The 25,648-nt window shown below is 41.2% G+C and overlaps 1 protein-coding gene across 1 annotated transcript in view; it reads left to right on the plus strand.

Moving 5' to 3' along the window:
• The window catches only part of MCHR2 (melanin concentrating hormone receptor 2), an 88,189-nt gene that overhangs the window by 6,838 nt on the left and 55,703 nt on the right, over positions 1-25,648 (plus strand). The window contains 6 exon segments of the mRNA XM_065911407.1: positions 6,557-6,706; positions 6,708-6,755; positions 11,741-11,861; positions 11,863-11,939; positions 14,859-14,981; positions 17,408-17,723. Of these exon segments, the coding sequence (XP_065767479.1) occupies positions 6,557-6,706; positions 6,708-6,755; positions 11,741-11,861; positions 11,863-11,939; positions 14,859-14,981; positions 17,408-17,723 (835 nt within the window).

The raw sequence follows: 25,648 nt of genomic DNA on the forward strand, positions 1-25,648 counted from the left end.
ATATGCACTCAGATCATGAACTCCTTATTGCCAAATTCAGACTTAAATTGAAGAAAGTAGGGAAAACCACTAGACCATTCAGGTATGACCTAAATCAAATCCCTTACATTTATACATTGAAGTGACAGATAGTTTCAAGGGATTAGACCTGATAGAATGCTTGAAGAACTATGGACGGAGGTTTGTGACACTGTACAGGAGGCAGGGATCAAGACCATCCCCAATAATAAGAAATGCAAAAAGGCAGAATGGTTGTTTGAGGAGGCCTTACAAATAGCTACGAAAAGAATAGAAACAAAAGGCAAAGGAGAAAAGGAAAGATATACCCATTTGAATGCAGAGTTCCAAAGAATAGCAAGGAGAGATAAGAAAGCCTTCCTCCGTGATCAATGCAAAGAAATAAAGAGAAAAAATAGAATGGGAAAGACTAGAGATCTCTTCAAGAAAATTAGAGATAGCAAGGGAACATTTCATGCAAAGATGGGCTCAACAAAGGAAACTGTGTGGACCTAACAGAGGCAGAAGATATTAAGAAGAGGTGGCAAGAATACACAGAAGAACTACACAAAAAAGATCTTCACGATCCAGATAATCATGATGGTGTGATCACTTACCTAGAGCCAGACATCCTGGAATTCGAAGTAAAGTGGGCCTTAGGAAGCATCACTACTAACAAAGCTAGTGGAGGGGATGGAATTCCAGTTGAGCTATTTCAAATCCTAAAAGATGATGCTGTGAAAGTGCTTCTCTCAATATGCCAGCAAATTTGGAAAACTCAACAGTGGCCACAGGACTGGAAAAGGTCAGTGTTCATTACAATCCCAAAGAAAGGCAATGCCAAAGTATGCTCAAACTACCGCACAATTGCACTCATCTCACACGCTAGTAAAGTAATTCTCAAAAGTCTCCATGTCAGTCTTCAACAGTACGTGAACCATGAATTTCCAGATGTTCAAGTTTAGAAAATGCAGAGGAACCACAGATCAAATTGCCAATATCCACTGGATCATGGAAAAAGGAAGAGAGTTCCAGAAAAACATTGACTTCTGCTTTATTGACTATGACAAAGCCTTTGACTATGCCAAAGCCTGTGACTGTGTGGATCACAACAAACTGTGGAAAATTCAAGAGATGGGAATATAAGACCACCTTGCCTCCTGAGAAATCTGTATGCAGGTCAAGAAGCAACAGTTAGAACTGGACATTGAACAACACACTGGTTCCAAATCGGGAAAGGAGTAGGTCAAGGCTGTATATTGTCACCCTGCTTATTTAAGTTATTTGCTGACTACATAATGTGAAATGTCAGGCTGGATGAAGCACAAGCTGGAATCAAGATTGCTAGGAGAAATATCAATAACTTCAGACATGCAGATGACTCCACACTTAAGGCAGAAGGCAAAGAGGAAGTAAAGAGCCTCTTGATGAAAGTGAAAGAGGAGAGTGAAAAAGTTGGCTTAAGACTCAGCATTCAGAAAACTAAGATCATGGCATCTGGTCCCATCATGTCATGGCAAATAGATGGGGAAACAGTAGAAACAGTGACAGATTTAGTTTTGGGAGGCTTCAAAATCACTGCAGATGGTGACTGCAGCCATGAAATTAAAAGACACCTGCTCCTTGTAAGAAAAGTTATGACCAACCTAGACAGCATATTAAAAAGAAGCAAATTACTTTGCCAACAAAGGTCCATCTAGTCAAGGCTATGGTTTTTCCAGTGGTCATGTACGGATGTGAGAGTTGGACTATAAAGAAAGCTGAGTGCCGGAGCATTGATGCTTTTGAACTGTGGTGTTGAGAAGACTCTTGAGAGTCCCTTGGACAGCAAGGAGATCCAACCGGTATCAGTCCTGAATATTCATTGGAAGGATTGATGCTGAAGTTGAAACTCCAATACTTTGGCCACCTGATGCAAAGAACTGACTCATTTGAAAAGACCCTGATGCTGGGAAAGATTGAAGGTGGGAAGAGAAGGGAACTACAGAGGATGAGATGGTTGGATGGCATCACCAACACAATGGACATGAGTTTGAGTAAACTCCAGGAGTTGGTGATGGACAGGGAGGCCTGGCGTGCTGCAGACCATGGTGTTGCAAAGAGCTAGACATGACTGAGCAACTGAACTGAACTGAGATATGGTTATTTCTCGCTGCAAAAAGAAAACATTTTTAATAGAATTTCTCTTATACATTAAACATATAAAGAATAAGTCAAAATCAATCATATAGCTACTATCAAACATAATTACTGTGATTACTCAGACATACTATTTCAGTGTATTTTAAATAAGTTTGGGGTCATAACTAGTTACATAGTTGATGTTTTTTTTTATTCAATAAGTATTTTCCCATTTGGGCTTCCCTGTGGCTCAGACAGTAAAGAATCTGCCTGCAGTGCAGGAGACCCAGGTTAGATCCCTGAGTTGGGAAGATCCCTGGAGGAGGGAATGGCAATCCACTCCAATATTCCTGCCTGGGAAGTCCCAAGGACAGAGGAGCCTGGTGGGCTACAGTCCACTGGGTCTCAAACAGTCAGACATCTCTGAGCAACTAACATTTTCACTTTCCCATTTGATTAAATATTCTTCCAAAGTATGATTTGTAAAAACCATATCATGACTGCAGTTATGAAATTAAAAGATAGATGCTTCTTGGAAGAAAAACCGTGATAAACCTAGACAGTGTATTAAAAAGCAGAGATATTACTTTGCCAACAAAGGTCCATAGAGTCAAAGCTATGGTTTTCCAGTAATCATATATGGATGTGAGAGCTGGACAATAAAGAAGGCTGAGCACCAAAGAATTGATTCTTTCAAATTGTGGTACTGGAGAAGACTCTTGAGAGTCCCTTAGACTGCAAGGAGATCAAACCAGTCAATCTCAAAGGAAATCAACCCTGAATATTCATTGGAAGGACTGATGCTGAAGCTGAAGCTTTAATTCTTTGGGCAATTGATGTGAAGAACCACTGGAAATGACCCTGATGCTGGAAAAGATGGAAGGCAGGAGAAGAGGGTGACAGAGGATGAGATGGTTGGATGGCATCCTTGGCTCAATGGACATGAGTCTGAGCAAACTCTGGGAGACAGTGAAGGACAGGGAAGCCTGGGGTGCTGCAGTCCATGGGGTGGCAAAGAGTCAGGCACCACTGAGCGACTGAACAATATCATTTATTGCGTGGTATTGTGGTATACCTTAGTTTATCATATTTAGACACAGTCATATTAACCATATGGAAAACATGTTAGCTGAAATGATCATTGGTTTACATCTTTTTATTTTAAATGTTTCATTCATAAGAAACAGAAATCTGATGAAGTCTGACAACAGGAAATCTGAAGATTAATTAGATCTAAAAGGAGAATACAGGTTATATACTTAGAAAATTTACCATTCCTATTTAATTACTTTTAATTTGTATGTTGTTACTTTCAGTTAATAAAAAAAAAGCAATAATAGGATGTGTTATACTTGTTGCCCTAGTATCTATGACCAGATAAATATATCACTTGTTTCAGAATTCTCTTTTGCTATAGACAGTGTCATCTAGAAACACTTTATTTAATTCTTTTGAATTGCCAGGCAATGACCTGCACTGTCCTCAACAAAGGAATTACCATAACTCCTAATCAGTCAATGTTGGGCACCTGTCTGAAGGGAGAGCAAGGGGAACAGGTCTAATTGCTGCAATTAGGACCTATGCAACCACTTATGGGTTACATCCCAATTCAGATGGAAACAACATCTATTTAACACACTAAGATTTATAGGATTTTATATTATTGTGTTTCTGCTCTTTTTTTTTCCAGCTGACCTCTAGTGTCAGTTCCTCCGCACTGACCCTTCTCCTGGAGGAAAACCTGGAGGGGACAAAGGATTAGAGAGCAAGAACAGCCACTTAGCAGCTCTTTTGGTTGACATGGTCTTTTCCCCAACACTCTTCTTGGATTTTCTGGTATGAGTCACTCAACAATGCCCAGAGTGTGTTGCTGAGTAAGGATTTGATGGCAGAAACTTCCTCACATGGTGTGTGGGGCCAGGGCCTGGGTAAAATATCCTGGCCCTGACTGATGCCTCACATGAGCCTTCATGGCTTAGACGTAAAGTTCACAGGCTGTAGAATTTGCAGCCTCTGGATAACAAAGTAACCCACTAGCTTTCAAACAACAAAGCAATAGCACCAGATCCAGAGTGAACTAGTAATTGTGGTGTAATCTTCGGGCTAATTCTTCTGTGCTATTTAAATCTTTATATGTTCTCAGCACATATGCCACTTCCTCCAAGAAATATGCCTTGACCACCCCCAGAGGAGAGAGGAGAGACTATTCTTATGTGGTCCTTGTGCTTTTTCTAGCTTTCTTTCATAACATTGTAAAGTCATCACTTATTTACCTATGCTTAGACTATAAGCTTCTTAATATTAGGGTTTACAGGTTATTTAGCTTTGCAGCCCAAAGCACAATATTATGCCTGACATATAACTGGTGTTCAATAAAATATTTGTTGAATTAATAAATAATATCTCCTAGATAAAAGTGATACATGTTTATTACTGAATGTTCCAACTCTGACAATAGGGATCAAGTGAATTTTACATTAAAATTTCTGCTCTCGGAAAATTATTTTGCCTTCATTTTCCCAAACAGGAGAATGGAAAGCTCTCTCACCACCTGTTCAGTCATTTCATATGTCTACTCTACACAGTCTGGATTTCAAGGTCTTAATTAATAGACTTTTCTTTGAGTTAGATTTTATTGGAATCTTTCTAAGTAATGGCTGAAATTTTTTTTAACAATGACTTCAGTTGAGATTTGAACTTAACAGCTTCAGTGGAGGGAAAAAAATCACATTGCACAGTGGAAACATTTATTTTTCCTGTTTCGCTGTATTTGAAGATGCTGCTGCTGCTAAGTCGCTTCAGTCGTGTCCGACTCTGTGCGACCCCATAGACGGCAGCCCACCAGGCTCCGCCGTCCCTGGGATTCTCCAGGCAAGAACACTGGAGTGGGTTGCCATTTCCTTCTCCAATGCATGAAAGTGAAAAGGGAAAGTGAAGTCGCTCAGTAGTGTCTGACTCTTAGCGACCTCATGGATTGCAGCCTACCAGGTTCCTCGGTCCATGGGATTTTCCAGGCAAGAGTACTGGAATGGGTTGCCATTGCCTTCTCCATATTTGATGCTAGGGATAGGTAAATCCAATCTTTTGCATGAATGAGAGTTGGTATAATTGTCGCTGTGTAGAAATTACTTCAAAACTTAGTGGCTTACTATGGAAAACAGTATGGAGACTCCTTAAAAAACTAGGAATAAAACTACCATATGACAACAATCCCACTATGAGGCATATACCCATATAATTGAAAAAGACACATGCTCTCCAATGTTCAGTGCAGCACTATTTACAATAACTAAGACATGGAAGCAATCTAGATGTCCATTGAGAGATTAATGAATGAAGAAGTTGTGGTATATATATACATGTATACACACACAATGGAATATCACAACCACAAAAAGGAACATATTTGAGTCAGTTCTAATGAGCTGGATGAACTTAGAGCATACTATACAGAGTGAAGTAAATCAGAAAGAGAAAGACAAATATCATATTTGGAATCTAGAAAGATGGTACTGATGAACCTATCTTCGAGGCAGCAGTGGAGACGCAGACATAGAGAATGGACTAATGGATTCAGTGGGGGAAGGAGAGGGTGGGAAGAATTGAGAGAGTAGCACTGAAACATATATATTACCATGAGTAAAACTATTATGTTGGGGCAAAAATAATTTCAATTTTGCATTGTTGAACTTTGCCATTTAATATTGGAGTGCATTCTTAAATAAACGTGGTTATGTTATATTAAAAAAAAAATAGTGGCTTAAAACAATCAACACTTGTTCTCTCACACAGTTTTGAGGGTCAGGAGCAGCCCTGCTGGGTGACTGGCTCAGGGTCTCTCTCGCTGTTGCAGTCGAGCCGTGCATCTTTAGATGACCATCCAAAGGCTTGGCTGGGACTGGAGCATCCATCCCCAGGTCGCCCCCTTACAGATCTGGCAAGCTGGTGCTGGTTGTTGGCAGGAGGACTCACTTCCTTTCCACGTGGACCTCTTTATAGTGATACCTGAATTATCTCACAAGAGGGCAGCTGGCTTCCCCCAGAGAAAGCAATCCAAGAGATAGCAAGTAGAAAACCCCTCCGTGCTTTTATGTCCAAATTTCAAATGTCATACTGTCAATTCCATCACATCCTATTCACTAAAAGTGAGTTACTAAATTCAACCCACTCTCAAATGGAGGGAATTGGGCCACACCCTCCTGAAAGCAATATCAAAGAATTTGTGGACATATTTTTAAACCACGGCAGGCAGTTATCAAACAAATAGTTTAAAACGCTTGAATATACACAAGACAAGGCATTCATATGTGCATGTGTGGTGCTCTCCTTTTAACTTTTAAACTTAATTTTAGCAATTGAAAAATCTGTTAACAGATGGCATAAACTGAAGGTGTACCCTCTCAATGTCAATCCTCAGCTTTCCCTCCATGTCTTTTAGGTCCAGGAAAAAAATGATTCCTGACATTTTTATCTGTAGCCTGGCTGTGGCTGATCTGGTCCACATCATTGGAATGCCATTTCTTATTTACCAGTGGGCCCGAGGAGGACAGTGGGTGTTCGGGGGGCCTCTCTGCAGGATCATCACATCCCTGCAACCAGTTTGCCCATAGTGCCATCATGACTGTAATGAGTGTGGACAGCTAAGTGAAGAGATTCCGAAATATCTCAACCTAATTTAGAGGTTCCTGTACTTCCCCAAGGTCATCCCAATTTCAGCAACATCAGTGCTGGTTTGTAATAGCAAAGCTCTTCTCCATTCATTTGTTTCATTGTAGGACAAATCAGTTAATATTTTTCCAACTTTCACAGAGGTCCATTTTTTAATGGAAAACTTAAAACACTGAACATTTCCTCTTCCCCAATCATTCTTTCCAACTCAGTTTCATTTACAATTGGCTGCAAGAAAATAGCCCACAAAATCATGAACTACTAGCAACCAGAATGAATTCACTCCCCCCACGCCTGCCCATCATTATTGCAAGAAGGAAGCTGAAGTCCTGAGAAGTAAAGGAAACAGCTAAAGACACACAGAGTCAGTGGCAGAGCTGATAACTGAAGTGGCTCTCCTCACTCCCTGTTCAGGGTTCTTTCTGGTAAGTTCTACATCTCACATACCCTTGTTATCACCTAGCAGCTTTAGAGAATATATGGAATAGAGGGCTTCTTTATGGCTATGAAGAGAAGCCAGAGTTACAAGAAGACCATCCTATGCTGCCATTTTACATCACCAAACATATCCCGGAACATTGACTGAAGGCAAAAGGAGAAGGGAACAACAGAGGACTGGATGACTAGACTGTATCACCAGCTCAATGGATATGAATTTGAGCAAACCTGGGGAGATAGTGAAGGACAGGGAAGCTTGGACTGCTGCAGGCCATGGGGTTGCCAAGAGTTGGACCCGACTTAGCAACTGAACAACAATCCCAGAACATGTCACAGCCATGTTTACCAAACTCGTAAGCTAATGTTACTCAAGGAGATGATGGTGATGGAGAGATGTTTGTGGAGCCAGTGAGTGGTGAAGCCCAGTTCAGAGCCAGGCTGCCCAACTCTAGAGATGGCAGGTAGCTGGCAACCACCTCACCATCTGACTTCTTGTAGAAAGCATGTGAGCTAGGGTGTTAGGATGTTCCCTGTGGCATCTAGATGGTGTGGACTTTCACATCAGGCCTCAGCAGCATGCCCCAAACAGAAACAAATCCTGAAGACAATGGTAAAAAGCACAACAGTAATTCGCCCATTCAGAGAAAAATCCATGTAAAATCTTCATCCACCTTCTTTCCACCCCAGTCCCAACCCAGCACACTTAGTCCCTCTTGCTCTGATCTACTTTTTCTTTCTCTCTTGCTTTAAACATATTACAGACTTTAATTTCCTCAGTATACAGAGATAAGTGTGTGCTGTTTCTTGTCTAGCTTCCCCCACCCATCGAATGTGAATTACACAAAAGCAGGGTCTTTGATCACCAGTACATTCCGAGTGTCTGTGTAACAGTGCCTGGCATGTGGGCACTCAAACGCTATTATGAATGAATGAATGTTAGTCTTAAATTTCTCTGAGTCCATGGAGGACTCTTTCTTGAGCTCTGCCTCTTTTACCCTTCCAACAGGGCCTTTTAGGGTTGGAAAGGGATGAGCAGTTCATCAGATGGCTGAACAAAGGAATAGCAGCATTCCTATAAATCAAATTTGCTGGATCATTATTATTCAGGCATGACTAATGATGGTAATGTTTAATGCATTTTTTAAATCCTGCTGCCTTCCTACAAAAGAATTCTCAAAATATGCAGAGTATACTTCTCAACTTATAATTAACATCACATTTTTTAATCTACATGCTAGGTAGGTAGGTCTGGTTAGTTCAGCTGATGCCACCAAAGCTCACAGTATGTGGAATAAAGCCTGGAAAGTTTAGGGTTCCAACACCAGGGCCAGGGCCCTGTGCAGGGCAGGAAGCACTGCAGAGAAGCAGCTTCACTGTTGTGATCCCACTCTCAGAAGAATAAAAGCTGCTTCATACCACATACGTACCATGAAGGCAGAAGAGTATTGGCTTTTTCTTTTAAGAGGGGAAACTGAACCTCTTCTGTAAACCTCTTACTGCAAATAAAGTGAAAGCACATTGTCTGCCTTAGAACAGACCACAGAACATTTCCTAATCTTCACAGGGTTTTTCTAAGTGTATATATGTGTGCGTGTGTATCTTACACAATTGAATAGCATGTATTTTTTTTTTAAACTTATGGCCACAAAATGCTAAGGTTTTACTTTCAAATAAAGATACTCAGGCCTTTATCTTTCTCCCAGAGGATCACACAGCCAGAGACAAATGAAGATTTTGTAACACTGAACTTTTTTCCCAGCCTCTGGAATTTCTTGTAGTTCTAACTCTATTAAATTCATAAAAAATCAAGAAAATGTGTAATTTTGTAAAACAGAAATGAAGTTTTCTCTGTAATACCAAAACTAAATGTCAGTGCCATCAGTATGTGGTATTTATACATTTATTTTAATTTTCAACTTCTTCAGTCCCTAAGTCCATGTCTAACTCTTTGTGACCCTATGGACTGCAGCATGCCAGGCTTGCCTGTCCTTAACCATTTCCTGGAGTTTGCTTAAACTCACGTCCATTGAGTCAATGATGCTATCCAACCATCTTGTCCTCTCTCCTCTTCTCCTCTTGCCCTCAAATTTTCCCAGCATCAGGGTCTTTTCCAGTGAGTCAGCTCTTTGCATCAGGTGGCCAAAGTGTTGCAGCTTCAGCTTCAGCATCAGTCCTTCCAACGGATATTCACAGTTGACTTCTTTTAGGGTTGACTGGTTTGATCTCCAATTCAGTAGACCATAAATATCAAGTGTTTCCCCAAACTCTTTGATTTTCCTTTCTCTGATTACTTAATAATTGCAAGTATGTGAAATATTTTAATAGTGGGTTCCTACCTTTAAAGTCATATGAAAAAAATTTTAAACACCCAAAATATTAAAAATATTTGTCTCCAGGTGAAAGCTATCTAGACTTTTGTTAGTGGTTACTTTTACTTTTTTTTTTTAGTGGTTACTTTTTAAATTAAATTTTCTGGAACAACAACAAAGCCAGTAAAAAGAAGCCAAAATTCCCTATTCATTCATTTAACAAATATGTATTGAGCATGGACCATATGCCAGGAACCATGCAAGACACACGAGATACAGCAGCATTAAACTAATAGCCAAGGCTCCTGCCGTCATGGTGCTTCCATTCCAGAGGTGTAGACAGACATTCTGTGAGAAGTCACATGGGTAAATGTGTATTACTATTTCCACACAATGATACATCCTAGGAAGGAAGAGTAGAGTCCCCTAAAATCCAAATTTATAGTCACGGGCCCTCGTATGGAGTGAGCGGTCAGGGGAAGCTTCTCCAAGAGGAAGACCTAATGGGGATGATAGGAAAGGCAGCAGGAACTAGAGGCAGGTCCTGCCAGATGGGCTGAATAGCAGGTACCTGGTACCGCCAGACACAGAACTTGAGTGAAGGCCAGAGACCAGCACAAACTTCAGCCTGAGTGACAGGAAGGCCAGGTGGGAAAAGACCTCAAGGGTCATGGTGAGAGCTCTGAATTTTATCTGAAAGGCAAAAAAAAAGTCACTGAAGGGTTTTCAGCTGGGAAGGTCATCAGAGACGATTCCCTAACCCACGGACGCCATGTCTTTAATCCATGACTCCAAGCCATGACTCCACTGTCTTTAATCCCAGACAGACAGATGGTGGGGCTGCTTACAATCACTACCGATTCCCTTCCTCAGCAGGGAGGGAAGGGGAGTTTGTGTCCTTAGTGACAGGTGACTGGTAACGCAGGTGCAGCGTGGGGAAGAAGGGGTGGCTGAGGTACCCGGGGCCACAAGCCTGTCCCTGCAAGGGCTCCCTTGACTGAGTGCAGAATTGAAAAGTGAGGAGACAGAGGCGTCCATTTTCATAAATCTTCATTAAGTAGCTCTACAAAATCTTGGAGAAAATTAATGAACCATAGACCATATTTCACATTTATCGAATGCCCACTAATCCTGCTTTCCTACAGCCCCCAGGCCCCTCAAAACTGTGCTTTCTGAAATCCCCTCCTCTGGATCTGAGCTTTTTCATACTTTAGCTTGTCTCTGAAAAATTATTCTTGGATTTGCTGGAGGACCAAACATGTTTGCTCTATCAGGATTTTCAAGTCTAATTAATGATTATCTTTTTTTCTGGATCAAAATGCGGAAAAAAAGAAAAAGAGAACCCTTTCCCCATGAAATTAGTCCACTTCCACACCCCCATCGGCCTCAAGCTTCAGGTCTCGGAGGGATTTGCATTGTCTGTACTAGGCATGTTTGATTATTCTCACTGTTCGTTCTGTGACCTGAACCTCTAAGAGCCTTTGGCCCTGACTCTAACGCCATCTAAGCAGGATGTCTGTCCCAGGGGCCTGAACCTCATGCTGCTGGAGATCCTCCCGCCAGCCATCGCTCCTTCCTCCTTCCGGTCCTACATCCGTACACCTTCCTGGGAAGTAGGCCACTCCCATCTGGAGGGAACCTCCCTGCCCTCACTCAGAGGCAGTTTTCCAGAGCCTCCTGCACAAGGGAAGCACCTTTGTAAAGAAAAGGGTTGTGGGACTTCCCTGGTGGTCCCAGTGGCTGAGACTCCGTGCTCCCAACACAGGGGGCCAGGGTTCGATCCCTACTCAGGGAACTAGATCCCACATGCTGCAACTGAGGATTTTGGATGTTGAAACTAAAGATCTCGCATGCCACATCCCATGTGCCACAACTGAGAGCACAACTAAAAGCCAGCATAGCCAAATAAATAAATAAATATAAAAGGGTCAGCAAACATAAAAAAGTTTGCATGGCAGAGTTTTTCAGGGTCTTTATGGAAGTGACTGCTGTGTATCAGTGAGTGGTTTATTCAGACTTACAGGGTCAAGAATTGTTTTCTCTACAAGTACCAGCCAGCTCTTAAAAAATATAACTTTCTTTCACCCTGATAGAGGTGTGCTTCAGGGAGGATCATAATACTAATAATTTACTCTTGTCATGAACCTTTCATCCTTGGAGCTCAATGCTTTTATTGATTGTTCCCAAACCCTTCTCCACTGGCTTTGCAGGTACTTGGCTCTCGTCCAGCCATTTCGACTGACAAGCTGGATAACCAGGAACAAGACCATCTGCATCAATCTGGGCCTCTGGGCAGCTTCCTTCATTCTGGTGTTGCCTGTCTGGGTCTTACTCGAAGGTCATCAAATTTAAAGACGGCGCTGAGAGTTGTGCTTTTGATTTAACATCCCCTGATGATGTACTCTGGTAGGTTGTTAAAACTTAAGAAAAATAGAGTTGAATTAAGTTGTGAAGTGCTTCATCCTCCTTGTGAACACGTGAGCAGCCACACGGAGTGTCCTTGGGGAGCCTCTCCGGGCCAGTCTCTCCACTTAAGTTCTCTGCTTCCCACCATCAAGTCGATAGTTTGATTTTTTTTAAGGATGGGGTAACCTTTAGAAAAAAATTTTGCACTTAATCATGTAACCCCAATGGGTGCAACTATATTTAAATATGTATTTAAAGACCCATGCAAGCCAGTTTCAGCGGGGACACAGCAATCAAGGACAGGTGGACATCACAGAAGGGTCTGGAGTTCTGAGACTCAAACCTTAATAACATGCAGCTGGAGTTTGGTTGGGTCCCTGGGAAAGATCTATCCGAGTCCTAATTCTCAGCAGTTGTGGATATGATCTTACATAGAAATGGGGTCTTTGCAGATATGATCAATTTGAGATGACGTCTTACTGGATGAGGGTGAGCCCTAAATACAAGTGACTGAGGTCTGGTAAGGAGAGGAAGATTTACAGAGACACACAGTGAGCATGCAGAAGCAGGGACTGGAGTGATGTGTCTGTAAGCCAGAACACCAAGCATGACCATACAACTCCAGGGAGGCTGGGAGATCACATGCTCAAAACCTCAAAAAGGAACAACTCTGCCAACACCTGATTTAAGACTTCCAGCTTCTAGAACTGAGAGACAAATTTCTGTCATGTGAAGCCATCCAGTGTGGGGTAATTTGTTACGGGCAGTTCTAGGAAACCAGGACAGCAACCTACACAGGCACTAATTATGTTTTAATTTTTTATTGATTCATGTATTTATTTTCGGCTGTGCTGGGTCTTTGTTGCTGCACACGGGCTTTCTTTACTTGCAGAGTGGGGGCTACTCTCTAGGTGCGGGACACAGGCTTCTCACTGCGGCGGCTTCTCCTTGAGGAGCATGGGCTCTAGACGCACCAGGGCTCAGTAGTTGAGGCTAGCAGGCTTAGTTGCTCCAAGGTATGTGGGATTTCCCTGGACCAGGGATCGAACCCAGGTCAAAATTTTTCTAGTTGAAACTTTCAACAGAGCATTTGGAACCCCTAACTAAAATGTTTTGATCTCCTGCTAAGGGCCAGGTACTGTGCTGGTGCTTTTTACATCCATTATGGCGAGTCAGTCTGGCAGATTCCTTTTTCCTATACCACCACTTGTCAAACAGACGAGGCATTTCTGCATCACATAGACACAGCCCCAGAGGGATGGAGCCAGAGGCCTGACCAGGCCAAGAATCAGCAGCAAGAAATCCCCAGAGGAGTGCAACAGTGAAATTAATACCATGATTGCTTATTTGCTATTTCTCACACCAGTGCTGGCTCCACTCACAGACAGAATCCATCAGCCCATCTCAAGGTGAAGTGATGTTTAATCATGGTAGGCTGATAGATTAACCTGGGCCCCACCTGTCTAAAGGACCTGAAGCTCACCGTTTGACTACAAGACTTTGGCCCGTGTCGAATAAACAAAGACTAGCTATTTTGCACCTACAGCTGGTTCTGCTCCTTAAGGGACATTCTGAGGTTTCAGCCTATATTGTTTCTCTCAGAATTAAGTCCTCAAGACGAACAAAAGGCTGGGACTAGCGTGCCATGTTAAGAAGCCCTGTGGTCCTGGAGCTCTTTCTCTGCCACCCTGTCCACACCCACTCAATCCGGGTTGCCTTCTTCCAGGGCCTCCCTGGTAGCTCGGCTGGTAAAGAATCTGCCTGCAATACAGGAGAGCGCGTTCAATTCCTGGGTCGGGAAGATCCCCTGGAGAAGGGATAGGCTACCCACTCCAGTATTCTTGGACTTCCTCGGTGGTTCAGACGGTAAAGAATCTGCCTGTAATGTGGGAGACCTGGGTTTGATCCCAGGTCGGGAAGATCCCCTGGAGGAGGGCATGGCAACCCACTCCAGTATTCTCGCCTGGAGTATGGACAGAGGAGCCTGGAGGGCTACAGTCCATGGCGTCACAAAGAGTCGGACACGACTGAGGACTAAGCAGAGCATGCAGCATAGGTCACCCGAGTTCCGCCAGGAAGGACACCCGGAGTCTCTGCAGAAACGGAGCTGGCGCACGCAAGAGCGCCCCCTGGTGGAGGATCGGGAAATAATAGCTGATTTGACAACAGGTCCTCCTGGGGCTTCCCTGCTGGCTCAGAAGATAAGAATCTGCAGGAGACCTGGGTTCCATCCTTGGGCAGAGAAGATTCCCCTGGAGAAGGGAATGGCAGCCCACTCCAGTAATCTTGCCTGGAGAACCCCGTGGACAGAGGAGCCTGGCGGGCTACAGTGCCTGCTGCCACAAGAGTCAGAAAGACTGAGCAAGTAAGCATGCACACCCACCTCCTGGGTGCCCGTTGAGAGGACACCTGGAGCCTCGGTTACCACTGGCTTCAAATCTCACCTCTGCCACTTACTATGTGAGTAACCTTAGGCAAGCTGCCCAATTTACTCGGCTTGTAACCTGTGCCTTAGCTTCCTCTTCTGCAACATGAAGATGCTACTGACATTGTATTCACCGGGATGCACAGATTCAGTGGGTTAAAATAAGCACCCAGAACAGCGCCTGCTACAGAACAAATGCCACCTGTGGCCTCTTGTTGCTAATAACACTAAATATAATAACAATAATAAGCACGCGCACTAGTTCTGTACTCAGTAGCGTTGGATGCTGAGAAGGGCTGGCGAGGGAAGAGTCGTTGTCTGTGAATAATGAAAAGCATAACTTCACACCTCTGGATGTGAAAGGACCCAGAGATCCTTAACTTTTGCTCCAAGCATTGTTATTCTGGGCCCTGAAAAATCAGAGAATCATAAACCGTGAAAGTCAGTTCTAGCATTGTGAATATAACGGTCATGTCCTCTCTCTCATTTTATAGGTATACTCTTTATTTGATGATAACAAGTTTCTTTTTCTCTTTGCCCTTGATTTTGATGCACTATATTTTAATTTTATGCTATACTTGGGACATGTATCAACAGAATAAGGATGCAAACGGTAAGTGTATGCCTTATTTGTTAAAAGAACAATTCAGAATTCTATGATATCTACAAAAGAAACTGAAGCAACAGTCACTTGAAACATGCCAAGCTCAGACATATGGGCATTAATGTCTATGTAAGGCATTTTCAGAAAACAAGTCATGTTCTGAAGCAGCTATTTGAGGATCTCTCAGTGATAAATATTGAAATTAATGGTTTCATAAAAATGAATATTTGTCATCAGCACTGTTCTTTAAATGTTTTATTTGTACATTTTGCAGAGTTGTGTACATATATAAAGATCTTAGATATTGTGTATAATTTATAGCCTTTTCATTTTTGTGACTTTTTAGTGTAGAGAAGCAGGATTTCATTAATATTTGAAAACTTAGAATAAAGTCAATTAGGACTAAATAAAGCCAAAAACTTGCTTAAAGACAATAAACTTAGGAAGGATCTTTAAATATTTGCTGCTGTTTGTCATTTAGTAACTAACTTGTGTCTGGCTCTTTTATGACCCCATGGACTATAGCCCACCAGGCTCCTTCTGTCCATGGAATTTTCCAGGCAAGAATACTGGAGTAGGTTGCCATTTCCTTCTCCAGGAGATCTTCCCAACCCAGGGATCAAACCCACATCTCCTGCATTGGCAGGTGGATTCTTTACCACTGAACCCCTGGGGAAGTCTGCCTTTAGATAAACCTATCTCTAAAGATACATGAATAAATCTAAATTATTTTCCACTGAAATTGTATATATCAAGTTGTTCAAATGAGTCAGTGATTATATGTTAGGTTATAGATCATTGTTAAAATTTGTCTTTAGAATATATCACTGTATTTCTTTTGAAAAGACAAGTTGCTGGGTTTCCCCATACATGATACATAACATGGTGAAGATTTTTTAAAAAAAAGAATATGTGAACTATTTTACTACCATTAGTCAAAAGTTGTGGCAGAACCTGGTACCAGAGGTTTAGGTGGTCTATTGACCCATGACATTTTTATTGACTTCTTTAAATTCTTTGGATATATTATATTATTTTAAAAGTAGTCTATTTAGAATGGGAACAGGAAGCAGCCACAGTTACAGGAAAAAATAGTTTCTAAATGTATCATGGGGAGCTGAGTTGGTGAAAAGGTTGAAATGGAAGCATATGGAATATTATGACATTGACAGCTGGAGAGGATACTCAAGCTCTTTTAAAACAGTTCTCCAAATCAGATCACTTTGCTCCTAACACTTTTCTCAGAAATGTTAAGAGCATCTTATGAAACAAAGTTCATACTGTCCAGTTATCCTTCAAAGGCAATAAGTTAGAGGAATAATGGAGCCTACTCTGATGAGCTGCAGAAGAATCACTATCTCAGAATGACTTTCAGCTACCATGCTTTTATTTTATAATATTCTCCAGGCTTATTCATCTGTTTTAGTCATGTCCCAGAGAAATCTCTATGAAATGTCCAAATATGACAGAAGAGGACAAAATTTGGAAATTTTAAGTATTTTTTAATTTTAGAATAAATTTAAACTTACAGAAAAGTTGCAAAAATCGGACAGAGAGTTTCCATATATTCCTCACCCAGTTTCCCCCTTAACACCTTACCATGATGCACTTGTCAAAACAAAGAAAATGGCATTGGTATGTTACTACTAACTAAGCTCGACCCTGTATTGAACTGCACCAGTTTTACCATGAAAGTCCTCTTTCTGCTCCAAGACTCAATGCAGGAGATCCACTGCATTTAGCTGTCTCCTCTGGTCTTCCCTTGTTTTTCATAACCTTGATGATCTTAAGTAAGCACTTGAGTAGGTATCCTGCAAACGGTCCCCCAATCTGGGTTTGACTGATAGTGTATCACGATTAGACTTCAGTTACGTATTTTAGGAGAAGTCTCCTCCTCACAACCACGACGGCTCTGTTGATGTTAATCTTGATCACTGGTTAAGGAAGTATTTGCCAGGCTTCTCTGATATAAAATTAGTATTCATCTCTTCCTCTATTCTATTATTTGAAAAGTGAGTCGTTAAGTATAGTCTAGCCTCAAAGGGAAAAGAAGGAGGGTGAGAATTAACCTTGGACCCCTGGAAAGGGGAATATTGGTATATATTATTTGGAATTTTTCTGTAAACATTTGTCTCTTCTCCCACATATTATTCAATTATTTATATCAATGTAGATTCATACATCTTTATTTGATACTTTGGATTATAATTAAGTCCTTTGTTATTTATTTTGTTTCTCAAAATTTTCCAGCTTTGGAAAATCAGGGAAATTTTTAATGGGATGAAAAAGGGTATTTTTACAGCACTCTGAATAAGTAGGAAGAAAAATGAGCTTTGCATTTCACTGCAGAGTTATTATGGACTGTCCAAAGAGTTCTGGGAAATCATTGCCCATAATTTCTATGGTTATGTTCTGTCTTTCCAAACTTGTCCCCTACAGCTACAATCCCAGTGATCCAAGGCAGAGAGTGATGAAGCTGACCAGGATGGTGCTGACGCTGGAGGCGATCTTTATCCTGAGTGCCGCCCCCTATCACATGATGCAACTGGTGAACTTACTGGTGAAGCAGCCCTCAGTGGCTTTCTATCTGAGATATCACCTCTCCATTTGTCCCAGCTATGCCAGCAGTAGCATCAACCCTTTTCTCTACATCCTGCTGAGTGGAAATTTCCAGAAACGCCTGTCTCAAGTGCAAAGGAGAGTGACTAAGAAGGAAACCAACAATATGGAAAATATCTTGAAACAGAGCTTTGAGGTGAGTACATGGATCATAAAAGTCCAGACAGTACCATTTTTTTAGATTCTGTATATATACAAAATATATATATATATATTCTGTTAATATACAAAACTTGTTTTTCTCTTTGACTTACTTCACTCTGTATAACAGACTCCAGCTTCAAATACCTTACTAGGACTTACTCAAATGCATCCATTTTATGACTGAGCAAAAATTTGTGATCCAACCAGGCCATCCTAAAGGAGATCAGCCCTGGGTGTTCATTGGAAGGACTGATGCTGAAGCTGAAACTCCAATACTTTGGCCACCTCATGCAAAGAGCTGACTCATTGGAAAAGACCCTGATGCTGGGAGGGGTTGCGGGCAGGAGGAGAAGGGGGTGACAGAGGATGAGGTGGCTGGATGGCATCACCAACTCGATGGGCATGAGTTTGAGTAAATTCCGGGAGTTTGTGATGGACAGGGAGGCCTGGCGTGCTGTGATTCATGGGGTCGCAAAGAGTCGGACACGACTGAGCGACTGAACTGAATATTCCATTGTATCTGTGCACCACAACTTCTTCATCCATTCCTCTGCTGATGAGCATCTAGTTTACTCCTCTGTCCTAGCTATTGTTAATGGTGCTGCCATGAACATTGGCGCACATGTGTCTTTTTCAGTTATGGTTTTCTTAGGGTGTATGCCCAGCAGTGAGATTGCTGGGTCATATGGTAGTTTTATCCCTAGTTTTTTAAGGTACCGTTGAACTTACTTGCACAGCAGGCGTAGAGACACAGATGTAAAGAGCAGACTCTGGATACAGCGGGGAAGGAGAGGGTAGGACGAATTGAGAGGGTAGCACTGACATATGTATACTATTGTGTGTAAAATAGAGAGCTGGTGGGAACCCGCTGTATCGGCACAGGGAGCTTAACCTGGTGCTCTGGGACAACCTAGAGGGTGGGGTGGGCGTGCGGGTTGGGGGACAGGTTCAGGAGGGAAGGGACGTGTGTGCACTTGTGGCTGACTCGTGTTGTTGTGTGGCAGAAGCCAACACAATACTGTAAAGCGATTATTCTCCAATTAAAATTTTTTTAAAAAATAGAAAAAATATATAGACAGGCTTGCCTATGTTATTGGTATTATTAGAAAGAGCAGGCTGCTTTAGCATGCTTGTGGTCCATGATTCTTGTGTCCCCGTGACTCAGAAACAGTGCTGTAACCATTCAAATGCAGTGAGTTTAACATGCTCACCTTAGTGACACATAAAATATTTGTCTGTGTAGACATTAGGAAGTGTGATAGTCAAAGAGACCAGAGTTCCATGGCTGTGAATGTTATTTCCAGTATCTTATAAACTAGTCCCTGCTGAATATGGCCATCCCTGATCATCAGGTGAAAACTCACCAAGGAAATTGACCTTGACTATGGCCTCACTGTAACAGTGCCCTTGAGGTTCCTAAGAGGGGACCACCTTACAATGAGATCTGAAATTTGGCCATTTTTTAAATCTATAAAAATGTCAATTTCATATGGTCTAAGCTAATGCCTCCAAGAATCAGCCCTACCTGTTAGCATGACCACATAGCATGACTGTATGTAATGACTGTATGTAATGAACACATATAACAAGTAAGATTGCATCTGTGCTAAGTCACTTCAATTGTATCCAAACTCTTTGTGACCCCATGAACTATAGCCTGCCAAGCTCCTCTGTCCATGGGATTCTCCAGGCAAGAATACTGGGGTAGGTTGCCGCCCCTTCCTCCAGGGGATCTTCCCGACCCAGGGATCAAACCCACATCTCTTGTATCTTCTGCACTGACAGGAAGGGTCTTTACTACTGGCGCCCACCTGGGAAACCCTACCGTGTGAGATCACATGTGACACACCTGGGAGGTTAAGTCTCACCTCAGTTTAGCAAGGCTCAGACAGGTTAGGCGGCGGCTGTAACACCGCACATCACACGAGCGTGAGAATGACGTCCAGGTCCACCTGCTGCTTCTCGCTGCACCGCTTGCCAACCTGCACCATCATCTGGGAGAGAGCCAATAGCTGGGCTTTATTGTCGTTAGGCTTTTTGCTTTCTCCTACACCCCTACAGGAAAAGAACTAAGTCTGAAAGAAATGAGTTCGTATTCTTAAGGAAATAAGTTCACGCATATTATTTTGCATTTAGCTTTGTTCTCTTATCTACAAGCGATAGAAACCAGCACCTGCATTATATTTGGGCTTCCCTAGTGGCTCAGACGGAGAAGGCAATGGCACCCCACTCCAGTACTCTTGCCTGGAAAATCCCATGGACAGAGGAGCCTGGTGGGCTGCAGTCCATTGGGTCGCTAGGAGTCAGACACCGACTGAGCGACTTCCCTTTCACTTTTCACTTTCACACACTGGAGAAGGAAATGGCAGCCCGCTCCAGTGCTCTTGCCTTGAGAATCCCAGGGACGGGGGAGCCTGGTGGGCTGCCGTCTATGGGGTCGCACAGGGTCGGACACGACTGAAGTGACTTAGCAGCAGCAGCAGTGGCTCAGACAGTAGAGAATCTTCCTGCAATGCAGGAGACCCCAGTTCAATTCCTAGGTCGGGAAAATCCCCTGGAGTAGGCAGCCCACTCCAGTATTCGTGCCTGAAAAATTCCATGGAGAGAGGAGCCTGGCAGGCTACAGTCCATGGGATTGCAGAGTCGGACACGACTGAGTGACTTTCACTTTTCAGGATATTAAGTTCAGTCAAGCATATTCTCTTTAGGTTAGAGTGTATATTTGGTCAAGACTGCAGAAAGTAATTAGCTTTTAATCTCATAGATGTTCGTTATGTTTGTATTTTCCTTTTTGATTTTTATAAAATATACCCTTTGATATAGTAAGAAAAAATGCTTTTAAAGCCAACACTCTCAACAAAGGTAAATATTTTATTTTGTTTGGGGCTGAATCTGTAAGCCCACATCCTTTGTCTAAATACTTAAAACTGCTTGCTCCATGGCCATTTAAAACTGATGCTGATTTTTAATAATAATCAGCCCTTTATATAAAAGAGTCACGGAAACCAGATTTTTAATAACCTGATCTCCACTTTTATATCTCAGTTATCAAGACAAATAACTTTTAACCCAATGTACTTGGTTCTAGATCTTTTAGAGGCCATTTTGGAACAAGGTAATATCCAAATGCATATCTGGATGAAAGGTTGTATAAACAGCGCGAGAACTACAAACTGAGACAGGTCATAGCTGCGATATTTCAGTTCTGTAACAGATCTAGAGCCACGCACAGAGGCTGGGTGTTCTTTTATAGTTTCCATCAGAAGCTGTGCTGGGGCTACAATTCCTGGAAGCTTCATTCTCGCGTCTCTAAGGTGCAGCAATCAGGGTTCAGTGAATAACCCTGACATCTGAAGACCCAAAACAACGGGTCTTATAAATAAACAGGGTCTATCACAATAAACAGAAGTTATTATTTGATCATTGAAAATGGAAGAGTTTGCCTCCATTGTCTTTTTAATATGGAAAATATATGACTCTAAAAATGTAAATGGCTAAACCAACAGACAGTTTTCTAATAACATTTCCAACATGCCAGCATATAAAGTGGTCAGTGAATTGTTTTAATTTAAATTTATTAAGAGTTTTATTTTAAAAAGTTAGCACTTAATCAAAGTATAAAAGAAAAGCATGACTATTAAATTTATTTTTCTGCCTTTATATAGCTTTTCTATGCGTAAACATATATACATGCAGATTGGCAGAGGTGGTCTGACAAAGATTTTTCTGTGTATTTTGTATTTGTGTTGATGATATGTATGCATGTTTACTTTCAAGAGAAATCAATGATCAGTTTCATTTATCTAATTAATATTTAGGTATTTGTCATTATGTAAACTCATAACTCATAACTCCTCCATACTTATTCAATTTTAGGTGACTTTTTAAAATTTTGATTAATACAAATCAGTGATTAAAAATTATTTGTATATTAATTTATTTCTAGCTTGTCACTTTTATTCTTAATATTTTATTATGTAAAAATTTTCATATTTCCTTAACATAGTTTCTCCTGAACAAACAATGAAGAATTAGTAAAGATTTAATAATTATTCAAATATGTTATAAGTATTGCTAATTGTCTGAAGGCACTCATCACACCAGATTCTCAGAAATCTAGGCACTTGCATTACATTTGACGTCCCAGGAATTACTGCTTTTAAAAGGTATGATGTCACAGTGATCATGGAACCTTGGACCTGAAAGATATTTTAGAGACTATCAAATGAACCTCAGTTAGATCAAATTATGTTTAACACAGTCCAGTGTGTGCCCAGAGACCTGTACCTAACGTGAGCAGACAGAAACCAGCCCTGAGATTTTCTTACAACTAGTAAGAAAAAATCCACACCAAATGGCCTTAACAAATTGCTGAGGCTTCAGTGAGTAAATTAAGACTGGATTGAATTATGTTTTAAAAGTTGTACACTTTTTAAAAAATATCCAAGTCTTCCTGATTGCTTTGGACTTCTTGTCAGGAAGGCAAAGATTAATTTTCCATTTACTTCAAAAGCTCAATGAAATGAGCCCAGAGCAAAACATAAAACTTCACAATATCTTCTTTTAATATCCCATTTTTTGTTGACACCTCTCTATGCCAAGAGTTTGGTTCCTTCTATAGGTAGCCTCACCTAAGGTTAAGCCTATAGCTATAACTCCTTTCTGACTTCACCCAAAAGGGATAGCAGCAAATTGTTTCATGTGCCCTTTCAGCTATTAGCTCAGACACAGCTATAGTCCACGCAAAACACTAGGCTAAATTGGTATTCTGATTTCTGGTGTTTGCAAATTTATCACTTAATATGCATTTACAGAGGGGCTTCTCTAGAAGGTCAGTGGTAAAGAATCCTCCTGCCAATTCAGGAGAGGCAGGTTCGATCCCTGGGTCAGGAAGATCCCTGAAGAAGGAAATGGCAACCCACTCCAGTATTCTTGCCTGGGAAATCTCACGTATAAAGGAAGCTGGTTGGCTACAGTCCATGGGGTTGCAATAGATCTAACAACTAAACAACAACAACATTTACAGAACAATTTACCCCCATGCTGGGCTCCAATGAAATGAAAAAATTTGTAATTGCCTAAGACATCATCCAGTCTCAAGGACTGGATATCCAGTGTCTCCTGTTTCCTGCAGATCAACTCTACCTTCTTGGGTGAGCCAGAAAACGATCTACAGCAGTTTCTCAACTCTAAATTACAGTGGAAGGGCCTGCCTGGGGGCTCAGTGGTGAACAGTCCGCCTGCCAATACATGAGACACTGGCTCTGTTCCTAGTTGGGGACGATCCCACAAGCGGCGGAGCAACGAAGCCTGTGTGCTACAACTATTGAGCCTGTGCTCCCGAGGCTGGGAGCCGCAACTGCTGAACCCACACACCACAAATAGAGAGCAGCCTCCGCTCGCTGCAGCCAGAGGAGAGCCCACACAGCGATGAAGTCCCAGCACAGCCAAGGGTAATAAACACGTCAACACAATTAAAATAGTCAATGGGTTTGTAAAATGTGCCACTGACGTGCCGTTGGGAAACTAAAATACAACGATAAATGTTCACATTACTGGGACACTGCACTCCATCAGAAACACCAACATGGGAAAATGCACATCACAAAGGTGAGGGAAAAAAACAAGATTGGCAATCAACATTTGATGCATTTTCTTCTAAGATTGCATGTGCTCATCTCTACTAAATGAAAGAATTCTCCACCAAGTGATTTCCTCACTGCTAATAAATACTCAATCCAAACACATAAATAAATCATATAAAAAGGATCAAAATAGATTTAAACACCTCATAAAATGTTTTACTTTTTTCAGGCACAAGTTTGAGGGAAAAAATGTAAATAATTTTGAAATTGATTGTATTTCTATAGCAACAAAGCCACAAGCACTTGCTACCTTAAAACTGAAAATCTTAACACTACATCCTGAAAATAAAGCTTTGAGTTTCTTGAGGATGAAAAGTTATCCTGGGTTTCATCACACTATTATTAGGAATGCAATTCTGAGATACAGCTATAAAGGTATTCTCTTCTATCAAAATCCTGTTTAAAAGTATAAAGTCACCCCCTAATCAAAAGCAAAAAAATTTCTAAAACACTGCCTGATTTCTACTGAGAATACAGTTGTTTCTGTAGCATCTTAAATAAAGTGGGGTGCTTTCCTTAACTTACAAAACTGAATACATTTGCTACCTTCCTGAAAAACTTCAAAACAAATATCTATCTTTTGCTAATAAATTTAATTATTACTGCGCACTTTGTTTTTTCAGATGTGTACTCAGAAGTGGGACTGATGGATCATGTGGCAGTTCTGTTTTTTCTTTATAACAATTTTATCTTTATATTTCTTTTTTAAATTTTGTTTATTTTTTAACTGGTGGAAAATTGTGTTGGTTTCTGCCATACAACGTGAATCAGCCATAATTATATATAAATATCCCTTCCCTCCCGAGCCTCCCTCCTCTCCTCATCCCAGCCCTCTAGGTCATCACAGAGTTGGCTCCTTGTGTAATTTAGCAACGTCCCACTATCTATTTTACACATGATCGTGTATATATGCCAATGCTACTTTTTCAATTCATTCCACCCTCACCTTCCCCCACAGTGTCCACAAGTCCATTCTCTACTACATTAATCAGTACCATTTTTCTAGATTCCATATATACGTATTAACACATAATACTTGTTTTTCTCTTTCTGACTTATTTCACTCTGTATTAAGAGGCTCTAGGTTCACCCATCTCACTTTGAGGAATCACCATACCACTGTCCATAATGGCTGGACCAATTTACATTCCCACCAACAGTGTATGAAGTTTCCCTTTTCTCCACATTCTTGACAACATTTATCTTTTGTCTTATTGGTGATAGCCATTTTAACAGGTGTGAAGTGATATCTCGTTATCATTTTAATTTGGGTTTCCCTGGTGACTAATGATGCTGAGCAATTTATCCTCTGTTAATTATTTGTACGTCTTCTTTGGAGAAATGTCTATTCAGGCCCATTGTTCATTTTTTAATCAGGTTGTTCTGAGTTATTTGAATTCCTTATGTATTTTGGACATTAACCCTCCCATTAGACATATGGTTTGAAAATATTCTCTCTCATTTAATAGGTTGTTTCTGAACTCTATTGATTGGTTTTTGGGTGTGTGGGTTTTTTTTTTGTTTGTTTGTTTTTTTGGTGGTTTTTTTGTTTGTTTTCATTTTGTTTTTCTTTGCTATGCAAAAGCATTTTTATTTGATCAAACATCAATTGCCTGTGCTTTTGATGTCATATCTATGACACCAATGCCAAGACCAATGTCAAGATAATTTTCCCATATGTTTTCTTCTTCTAGTTTTACAGCTTCAGGTCTTAGATTTATATAATCCTTTTTGAGTTGATACTTGTATATGGTGTGAGATAAAAGCCCAGTTTCATTCTTCTGCATGAAGGTATCCAGCTTTCCCAATACTGTTTATTGAAGAGGTTCTCCTTTCCCCACTGTGTATTCTGGGCACCTTGTCAAAAATCAGTTGACAATAAATGCATAGATTTATTTCTGGATTCTCTACTCTGTTTCACTGGTACAAGTACCATATTGTTTTGAATATTATAGCCTTTAATATATTTTGAAATCAGTAGTTATGATGCCACCAGCTTTGTTCTTATTTAAGAGTGCCTTAGCTATTTGGGGCTTCCCTGGTGGCTCAGAGGTTAAAGCGTATGTCTGCAATGCGGGAGACCTGGGTTCGTTCATTCCCTGGGTCCGTTCATTCCCTGGGTCTAGAAGATCCCCTAGAGAAGGAAATGGCAACCCACTCCAGTGTTCTTGCCTGGAGAATCCCATGGACAGAGGAGCCTGGTGGGCTACAGTTCACGGGGTCACAAAGAGTTGGACAGGACTGAGTGACTTCACTTCACTTAACTATTTGG

This window comes from Muntiacus reevesi, chromosome 19 (genome assembly GCF_963930625.1).
Source record: "Muntiacus reevesi chromosome 19, mMunRee1.1, whole genome shotgun sequence".
NCBI lineage: Eukaryota > Metazoa > Chordata > Mammalia > Artiodactyla > Cervidae > Muntiacus > Muntiacus reevesi.